This window comes from Priapulus caudatus, unplaced genomic scaffold (genome assembly GCF_000485595.1).
Source record: "Priapulus caudatus unplaced genomic scaffold, Priapulus_caudatus-5.0.1 Scaffold273, whole genome shotgun sequence".
In the NCBI taxonomy this organism is placed as follows: Eukaryota; Metazoa; Priapulida; class Priapulimorpha; order Priapulimorphida; family Priapulidae; genus Priapulus; species Priapulus caudatus.
This window is the reverse complement of record NW_014577334.1, coordinates 178789-188215: the sequence shown is the minus strand read 5'-3', so window position 1 is coordinate 188215 and position 9427 is coordinate 178789. Positions and strand designations below refer to the sequence as shown.

General features: G+C 41.1%; 2 protein-coding genes across 2 annotated transcripts in view; one reads left to right on the top strand and one right to left on the bottom strand.

The window, feature by feature from the left end:
* Window positions 1-4708, bottom strand: part of LOC106808401 (60S ribosomal protein L4-A-like) — an 8138-nt gene extending 3430 nt beyond the window's left edge. Inside the window, exons 1-6 of the mRNA XM_014811112.1 lie at window positions 4621-4708; window positions 3961-4138; window positions 2203-2448; window positions 1867-1991; window positions 959-1088; window positions 320-476 (exon numbers count right to left, since the gene is read on the bottom strand). Of these exons, the coding sequence (XP_014666598.1) occupies window positions 320-476; window positions 959-1088; window positions 1867-1991; window positions 2203-2448; window positions 3961-4138; window positions 4621-4623 (839 nt within the window). The 5' untranslated portion in view covers window positions 4624-4708. The remainder of the gene's footprint in view (window positions 1-319; window positions 477-958; window positions 1089-1866; window positions 1992-2202; window positions 2449-3960; window positions 4139-4620) is intronic.
* A 219-nt stretch (window positions 4709-4927) lies between these two features.
* Window positions 4928-9427, top strand: part of LOC106808400 (protein zwilch homolog) — a 9840-nt gene continuing 5340 nt past the window's right edge. Inside the window, exons 1-9 of the mRNA XM_014811111.1 lie at window positions 4928-4970; window positions 6382-6453; window positions 7225-7261; window positions 7451-7576; window positions 7925-8124; window positions 8220-8422; window positions 8731-8813; window positions 8954-9094; window positions 9303-9374. Of these exons, the coding sequence (XP_014666597.1) occupies window positions 6395-6453; window positions 7225-7261; window positions 7451-7576; window positions 7925-8124; window positions 8220-8422; window positions 8731-8813; window positions 8954-9094; window positions 9303-9374 (921 nt within the window). The 5' untranslated portion in view covers window positions 4928-4970; window positions 6382-6394. The remainder of the gene's footprint in view (window positions 4971-6381; window positions 6454-7224; window positions 7262-7450; window positions 7577-7924; window positions 8125-8219; window positions 8423-8730; window positions 8814-8953; window positions 9095-9302; window positions 9375-9427) is intronic.

Below are 9427 nucleotides of genomic sequence, written 5' to 3'. Positions count from 1 at the left end.
ACTGTAATTTGTGATCATCATTTAACTGTCTATTGTGTCTATAGCTTTTTAAGCTCATTTAACGCAATTTTTATTGAGGTTTGCACATTATTGATAGTACAAAATTTCTTTTTATTACAGGCATGGATTCTTTCTAAAAATTCAAGGACATTTTCATGAAATTCAAGGACTTTTCAAGCACAAAATCAACATTTACTAAATTCAAGTACATTTCAAGGACACCCCTCAAATTCAAGGACTGTGCGAACCATGATATAGAGTATACCAAAATGTAAAGCGCATTCCTATCATTCACATCGCAACATTGCGTTCAACCTACTTGTATGCTTTCTTTATCCTAGACTCCTTTCTCCATGTGCCGTACAAGGGATCTAGTTTGCGGAAAGCACCCTCTGTCCAAATGCAAAACCTACCTACATGTCCACCAGGAGCAACCTTCATCAGGTTCAACTGGCTGACATTGATAAGTGTGATACCTACAACAACAACAACAAAATTGTTACTCCTGTCTGCTCTCAAAAATTCTCTAAATCAACTACGCTCACATCTCTCGAAACAAACCTGTCAATTTACACATTGAAAAAATGGAAAAAATGCACAGGAGCTAGAGTTTTTCAACACTACTCATGACAGTATCTACTTTTAGGGTCCTCCCTACGAACTTCAGCAGGCATGTCGGAGATCCAAATTATTCTTACCCGGTTGCTAATTGCACTCAATAAATTACACGTGTCACTAGTGACCCGAACACAAAGATAAACACTATTAGTTTGGAAACAAGCTGTGAAAACAGAAAGACCGTGTCAGGATTGTCAAAATTAAACACAGCAGAAATTTAAAGTATATAATTATATATACCAGAGGAATTATGGGATGTCGCAAATTAGCTTCAACTGAGAAGAATCGTCGGACACGACATAGCGTTAGAAGGCCCTGTCGACAATTAGAGAACACTTACCTGGAATATTTCTGAAAGCCCTCCTCAAGCCATTATCTTTGTTGTAAATAATTAGTGGGCCTCGCTTCTTCACACGTCGTCTGTTCCTCATCTTTCCCTTTCCAGCACGGAATCGTTTCGACTTTATAACCTATAGTACAGTTCAGAACACCACTAGAAGTGCGATCAATCAGACACTATAGATGTCTAACGTTTGACCAAGGCACCAGAAAATTAAGATGAAATCAATTTTCAGTAAAAATCTAGTTTCATGCCTGTTACACCTTTAGGGAGGCACACACCCATTATCTATATGTATCAAGCTCCTACCCATGTTATCCACACAAGAAAGTATAACTTATTCAGTTGTGTTATTTGAGACCGCTTACATTTCACCCGCAACGGATGATCAATAATCATATCTCACGCAAGTCATACTTTGTCATGTTGAATTGTTTGAGGTTCGGCATGACAATTTTTCTGTTTTTACAAACCCACCTAGCATGTTTTTACAAACCCACCTAGCATGTTTTAACAAATTTTCACATACACATTAACAGAGTAAAAGGAGATGGTAGTATACTCATTTTATGTCACAATAATAAATTAAGAAAAATTCCCCATTGGAAGCAGAGTTCAATTTTCGGTTGAGTTCAGAACCTCTGCATCTCTTTTTCTCTCACGCCCCATCTCCCCACAATCCCCCAGGCCCCCCTCTCTGTATCTGTTTCTCTTTTTTATACCAATGTATACGTATCACAATACGCATTGTATCGTGACACCCCTACTAGACACTGCGGTGGAACTTGCCAGATCATGTTTTAAAACTTGAAATTACAGCCTGCACTGCAAAGAAATGACAACAGAAACAAAAATTTCTTAACACGCCACAATTTTTTCGGATTACGACAGACTTGCGAGTGACTGACCTTGAGAATGTCTGTGTATGCTCTGAACTTCTTCAGCAAAGATACAGCCTCCTTCGTCTTCTTCAGCTCCTCCATCTTGTCTGAGACCACGAGTGGTATCTCTGGCGTCTCCTCAATCCTGTGACCTACAAGCAAAACCATACATGTGTAACAAGGATGTCAACGTGCAACAGCATTTCGCACACGTCTCCCAAACCCATAAAGTTTCCAATTCCTGGTCCCCCAATAATCCCGGGTGCACATCCACACACACACATGATCAAAAAAGATATTGAAACACAAAATTTTATTAAATAAATATGCACCCCATGCACACGGAAATCAAATGGTAATGACCTTTGGACATGACCAGGGCAGGGACGCCAGTTGCCGCAATTGCGCTGCACATGGCATATCTGCGCTGGTTAATGTTGATCTTCCTATGCCAGCGACGGTAGGTCTTTGTCGGGGCGAACATGCGACCACCTCTGCACATGTTGCCGAAAGCTCCCTGACCAGAGCGGTGGGTGCCTCCGCCTCGCACGCGGGGGATACGCGCCACGGCGCGGCCTGTTCCCCATGACTCGGCCGACGTCTGATGACCTGGATTGCATCAGAGATGAAAACAGTGTCAGGTACACGAGGTGTAACATTGCATATGGCAGCTGAAGTTTTTGTTCACAAAAACATTACACAGACAAGCTTACCCATCATAACTAGAATGTTATGAACTAACCAGAACTTTAATGTTATTGAATACTATACTGAGAATAAAGTCAACAAGTGCCGCGGAGCGACAGCGCTCATCTAACGTCTACTGCGGTGACTCTGTGGTGGAGTGGTGGGATTCTAGTAAACCCTGTTAGTCCCAAATGTGTTCACATACACGCCGAAACAGTGATGCACAGGGATGGTTATCAGGAAACCTTCTCAAAGGGAATGTTTGTTGGAATCTTATGAAAGTTGCCACAGATCAGCGCGTTACGTTAACGTGTCTTCAGATTAAAGATGGAAGCCCCATCGTAGCGTAGTAGCAACAACTATTTGCAAGACAGGAGGACGTAGTTAGGCACTTCATGCCATTTACCTACGCAAAGCCTACAGGCTGCAATTTAGAGAGCTGCCCCTGTAACTAATTAAGCGGCAGGCAAAAAACTACAGCACCACCACACTGCACTGGCGAGTGCAATACGTTACATGTAATAATAACTGAGCAGTACAGAAATGGCATAGAAATTATAGATTTAAGGAGGCATAAACGTTCTTCAACCAAAATTTAGGCTTTTGAAATTTCACTGTGACATTGTAGCCTTCGTACATCCAGGCATAGTATTAGAGTCTACTAGCAAGACGCGGGCAGTCAAATTCTTTTCTAACAGACAGTAAACAAATCGCATGTTTTAACCCTCCTCTTTTGAGGTCAAAAGGTTATGCGGCGACAGCTTACTCTTCGCATTTCAAGCAAGAAGAGGACATTTCATGGTCCCTTTTCAATAAAGGTCATAAAAATGCTAGTCACCGCTGAAGACAAAAAGTTTTTCGCAATCGGCTCCCGTCAGACCATGTCCTCAGAAAAGATGTCTAAAATCTGCCGGCTGCTGGCCCATTGACCTTATGACTGCTGACGCTGCCCAATTTCGCACAGTGATGGCTTTCCTACCATGATGCTATACACGCGACTATCACGAAGCCTCAGGTCGAGCGCGTTTTAGATTTGTGCCGGGCAATTCCTGCAATTCCCCATACCGTTAAGTTAAGGAGTGAATGTTTTCAGCCGCCTCTTTACAGCCTCTTGACGGCTTGACCTTTGACGCCCGCAGCTTCGACATCCCAACTCGTTCTCGGATACCTGCGGCCGCCACCCGTCCCGAATATGCGGTGACCGTACGTCGAGCCGTTTCTAGATTTGCGTGCCCAGACTGTGACGGACGGACGGACGGACGGACGGACGCTCGCACGGACGGACGGACGGACGGACGGACGATCGTGCGATTCTACAAGCTGCATCTGACTATGTCAGATGAGCTAAAAAGTGAAGATGTTCTGCCAGACACACGTCAGGATGCCCAAGAACCCACGAGCTTCCAGCACTACTGTAACCATATTAGGACCTACCAGCCTTGACCGAAACAGAATAGGGGATTCTCTTGTTGCACATCATCTGATTATGGATGAAAGTAACAATGTCCGGCCTTATTGGAGCCCTGAAGACTGCCGGCAGAGGAATGGTTGATCCACTTGCTTCATTCTTCTCACTATACACAGCCACTAATGGCCGGGCCAACGCTGTCGTCTGAAAGTATTACAAAGAGTTAGGTCTACAACACTAGTTACGTTGATTACAACTTACAAGTATAACTTGAAGTTATATAAGATAACGCCATTTAACGGGAATGAGAAGAGGTTGACCTGCTTTACGCAGCCACATGTTGCAACTAGTGTCCACTACCGAGCTATTCAACTACGTTCCGCGCAACAGTTCATTGAATTCGTCACAAAACGAACACGTTTACAATGTTACTACGGCTTTGGTTAATTAAATCTGCCCACCTAAGCGACTACGTCAAGTTTGAAGTTGTTATATCTAGACTAGCATTCAATCCTGCAAGTGCAAGATGGCCACCACACATGGCGAAACCGGGTAGTTCCAACATTTACGACGAAATCATCCATATTAATATTAACTAATAAAGGTGACAAGCTCATTTTAAGAAAGCACCATGTGTTCACCATTACACTTAAAACGTTTAAGGCTGAATAAATCATCATACACACCATCTTATCATAAACTTGGGGAGCCCAATTTTCAGACTCGAAAAGTTACTTCTACTTATCCACGAAAAGGACGAACTACATTCACGCGCATTACGCGTACACGCGCAAATAGTATCACGATAAATCTATCTAAGATGCATAGAAATTGATACTAGTTTAATTTAAATCTACTATAATAACACAACCAATGCGCTACGTGTTATAAATATTATGCCGATAGCTCAGATCTGATAGTTAAGTAATTTAAATAACTACTTTTTGTCGACCCCAGCAGTAATAACTTCCGTTTACCAATGTGCACATCGGTTCACTACTTCCGCAAAGGATTGGCGCGAGAATTGTTTACCTAGGTATGCCTAGTTTTGCTTAACGCTCCATTAGGAGTGTTCCCAACTTTGATATCATTAATAATTAATGATTGATAATCCTAACCTTAACCTTAACCCTAACCCTAACCTTTTGCATCATTCCTTGATATACGGAAAGCCTGTGCATCACTTCGTTCGGCTAAGCCTAAGGTGCCTGGCCCTGGCCTAGGCTAAGGCTAAAGTGGATTTGCTCCCTATATAGTGTATAGGAGTATACTATACTGTATAGCCATAGGGTTTATGCAAGATATTAATTATCAAATTTGGCACTGCAGGGGCGTGTACAGGATTTGTACCAGTGGGGGTCTAACCGTAACCCAAACTTGCGAGCACGCGAAGGGGTAGCTCTCAGTACTATAGCCGGCCAGGATCGCTGCGCGCGATAGGCCTGCCGCGCAGCGATCGCTGCGGGCTATATTACTAGAGGCTAGCGAAGGGGATAGATACAATAATGTAACGCCGATACCCAAGAGGCAGAGGCGTTACAAAGATGTCCCTTATCCTTTTCTGGCGGAGAATGGCCGAGTGATATCACTTCGGGCGTGCGTTGTTGTGTGCGTTTTCAGCTACTAGAACTTCCAAACTGCGTTTATTCTCAACACGAACCTTTCTACCGTATCTGGGAACTTACTATGTATCGCAGTATTCTCTGTATTAAACCATAATATAAGCCTGCCTTACAGGAAAATTGCGAAGTGACGAGCGGGCGAATATACTTGAGCGCCTAATTTCTGCTTGACGCTGGTGAGCGTTCGTTCGGTTTGAAGAAGTGGAATTCACCGACCATTCGGAGGTCGCTGCGTTTGGCCGATCGCTATGCGCATTGTGGAATGCGGTAACGTCACAGGTCCAACAGAAATAGGCCGCTCAAGTTATTCGCCGCTCGTCACTTCGAATTTTGTAACGAGTTTAATACAGAGTAGGTATTGCGATACATAGTAAGTTCCCAAATAGCGGAGAAAGGTTCGTGTTTAGAATAAACCCAGTTTGGAAGTTCTAGTATCTGAAAACGCACCAGCAAACCGGCCCGAGTGATTCACTCGGGCATTCCTCCGCAGAAAAGGATAGGGACACTTTGTAACCCTATCCTCTTGGGTTTGGGTTACATTATTGTATCTAGCGAAGGGGGGATGGCTGACTAGATGACCGTATGGTCTTTTCGCCATCCCTTCGCGGTATTATTTTCTTATTTGCCTTGTAAATTCTTGTTCTATGTTTTAAGCGAAAAATAAAACTGTTATATCTTATATCTGGGCCCCTCCCCCCAGAAATTTTTTGAAATTAGACCCCCCCTTAGATGCGTTTTCTGCGCGAGCAGGGGGTGGGGTTCGGACCCCCTGGACCCCCCCCCCTGTACACGCCCCTGCACTGTAATTTCTTGTGCAATTTGCAGGATTAAAAGCGCAATGCGATCAAGAACACAACTGCCACAAGTAGGACAGTTTGGTGATTGGATGAGAAACAGGTATAATTCATCAATAATGAGTTTAAGTGTTATACTAAGCTATATAAGCAACCCTTCCCTTTGCCACAGAGTAGGAAGGATCCTGGTGGAACAAGCAAAATTCGTGCTCCCTGTGGTGCTGCTACTATTCTGATGGCTAATTTTTTGTAGGATTTTGTGAGATTTTCCTGGGCAAATGCAGGTCACCAGGGCAGGTGTACCCTAATGCGAGGAAATTTTAACAAGTGAACTAGTTCACGAACAGACGCAAAAACTGGAGGCATTTCATTGTGCATTTGTGCTGTGATAGTTTGAAATAAGGCAAGCGGGTTGCATATTTGATGCTCACTCTTTCCCAGCTGCTCTATTTCTCAGAAGTGCATATAATGGCATAATTGCCGCAAAACCATTGAACTGCACAGTGATCTGGTAGGCCCCTACATAAACATTGAAACTTTGGTAGTAAATATAACTCATGTTTATTTACTACCATTTGGTTATTGACACAACCAAATTAAGTGCCTGTGTTTGTATACCTGTGGTGTATAAAACAAATTGCTGAATTCAACATAAAAATACAACAATACATGTCTACAAATCCTATTATCAGTTACCTGTGAGTATGATACTAAATACTGACCATTGTTTTTCTCATTTGAAAATCTAACAATGCCATGCATTTTCCCACAATTTTGTTTGCGGCTATATATATCAGCATTTCATCATTACTTTACAAAATTATATTTCTGGTGTTATGTCCTACTTTGTAATTTTAAATTTATTAATTTTCAGCCACATTAAAGACCATCCATCACATGGTTTTTTTCAAGTAAGTATAATGTGTAGTATTTCATTCATATCATGATATAATAGAATAATTAATAGTCATGTTTTCATGTAGTTATTTGCAACAGAAGAAATATGTGTAGTGCAATTAATGGTTGTGTCTATCGTGAAATTTATTTACAAAGTAAATGCGTAATCTCTAGGCTATACTGTGGTGGTCTGTTCTTTCTAGGAATATTCTCTTGAATTGAAAAGTGTGAAAGCAGGCTATCCAATTCTAGCCAGTTCTGCAAAACAGGAAGATATTGACATTTTTCTTCTACAGGGTATTCAACACCAACAAGAGAATGTAAACCAGGTTGGTGTATGTTATATAAATGAAGCCATCTTGTAATGCTTTCTTGCTTCCAGTAATTAATGTAATAATTCGATGCTGATATTATTTTAACAGGTCAGTTGGACTACCACAAACAATTGAGGGATCATTTAAGAAATGTGGCCTGGGGGTTATATTGCTTAGTGTAGGTTTTCTGTCAGTAACAAACTACTGTAATTCTCAAATAAGTTATATGAAATCTTAGTAGTTCATTCATAATTGATTGCTTATTACCAGTATCATATTTGGCTGATGCGTGAATTATTGTTAGTGGTGAGCATATGTGGTGCTGGTAGCCAAAAACTTTGCTGCTTTATACATTATTTGTAGGAACAGCAGCTGGATGAGAGTGAGTGTAGTAGTCAGCCACCATGCACTCCCACAGATGGTGCATCATGCTTTGAATTGGGAGGCTCACCGCTAAAGACCTCGTTCATGGATCTGGCAACTGGGAAATTCAAAACTCCCGAAAAAAGAAAGCCCAGAAGTGTTAAAGGCGACTGGTACCCTATAGACTCTGCACGTGCAAGGTACCTTACAAAGAAATATGAAATTTGGAATTTACATCGATCAAAATCATTCAAAACGGCAGTGTGATATAATTCACCTTTCTTTTGCTTTTCAGATATTTTCTTTCACTGTATGCACTGGCATGTAACCCATGCATTCCTCCAGATGATAGAGTAATAGACAGCACTGTAGAAGACTTGCCTCCTTTATGGGTGTTGTGTAATGGACATGATGTTGAACACACGGTGTATGTAGGAAGTGAGGTTGTCAAACGCAAGGACTACATGGGTTTGTCAACATACACTGTGACAATAGATGGTAGGTCTGAGGCACAGGCTTATGCTCATTCGGACCTACTGGGTTCATTCTGTCTGATTATCTTTTCTCGTAGTATTTCTGTGAATTAAATATGATAACTAGAGTAATGAGAGTACCTTACATTTGCACAGAGATCTCTACAAGAGCGTGCAGTTTTCAATTGTTTTCATCATGCAAAAAAGATCAATGCGATAAAAGATGTGATACGCTCATAAATATTAGTGTTTGTATTAGTGTATTATTTGCCAATATTATTATTACTTTTTTCTTTCTTTCATTATTGACACAATTGGTTGATTTTACTTTAGGGCCATTCGAAAAACACAGTAGAAGCATTATGACGATTGAAGATGTGGTGAAAAGCAACTTATGGGGTGGATATCATTCGCTTGTAAGTATATAAATCTACAATATCTAAACTATCAGTTATTATTGCTTTAGCGTGAAACTACAAAACAACTAAGTTTGTTTTTAATTGAATAGTTATCTTGAATAGTTATGCTTTTGTGATGCTTCATATTACTTTGTTAGGGTCCCACAAAGGCACATGCATCATTTGTACTACTAGGAGACCACTGGGACAACAAAAGCAGCAACATTGAGCTTGATATTAGGTGGGAGATGGTTCACAAGGTGCTACAGAAGCCACCCAACAATGCAGCTGCTACCGCCGTGAGATATTATTTAAAGCTGTTTTGCATAAGGGGCTTGGGGTGTCAAGGCAGTATATTAATGCTGCTAGTTTAAATGTATTTTGAAGTCACTTTGTTCCCGCAATAATAACTTTGAAGCAAATTACTAGACTTTTGAAAGTCTAATAAGATAGAACAGGAGTGTTACTGTATATATTGTCTGAACAACGTGTTTGATTTCTGTATAGCATGTAAAGATAGTGCCAGGAGACCCAACGATACCTACTTATGCATTATACAAGGAACTACGTTTCTTAAAGGTAGTTGTATATCTTATGTACTTAGCTTATGTATATATTAATATATATATATT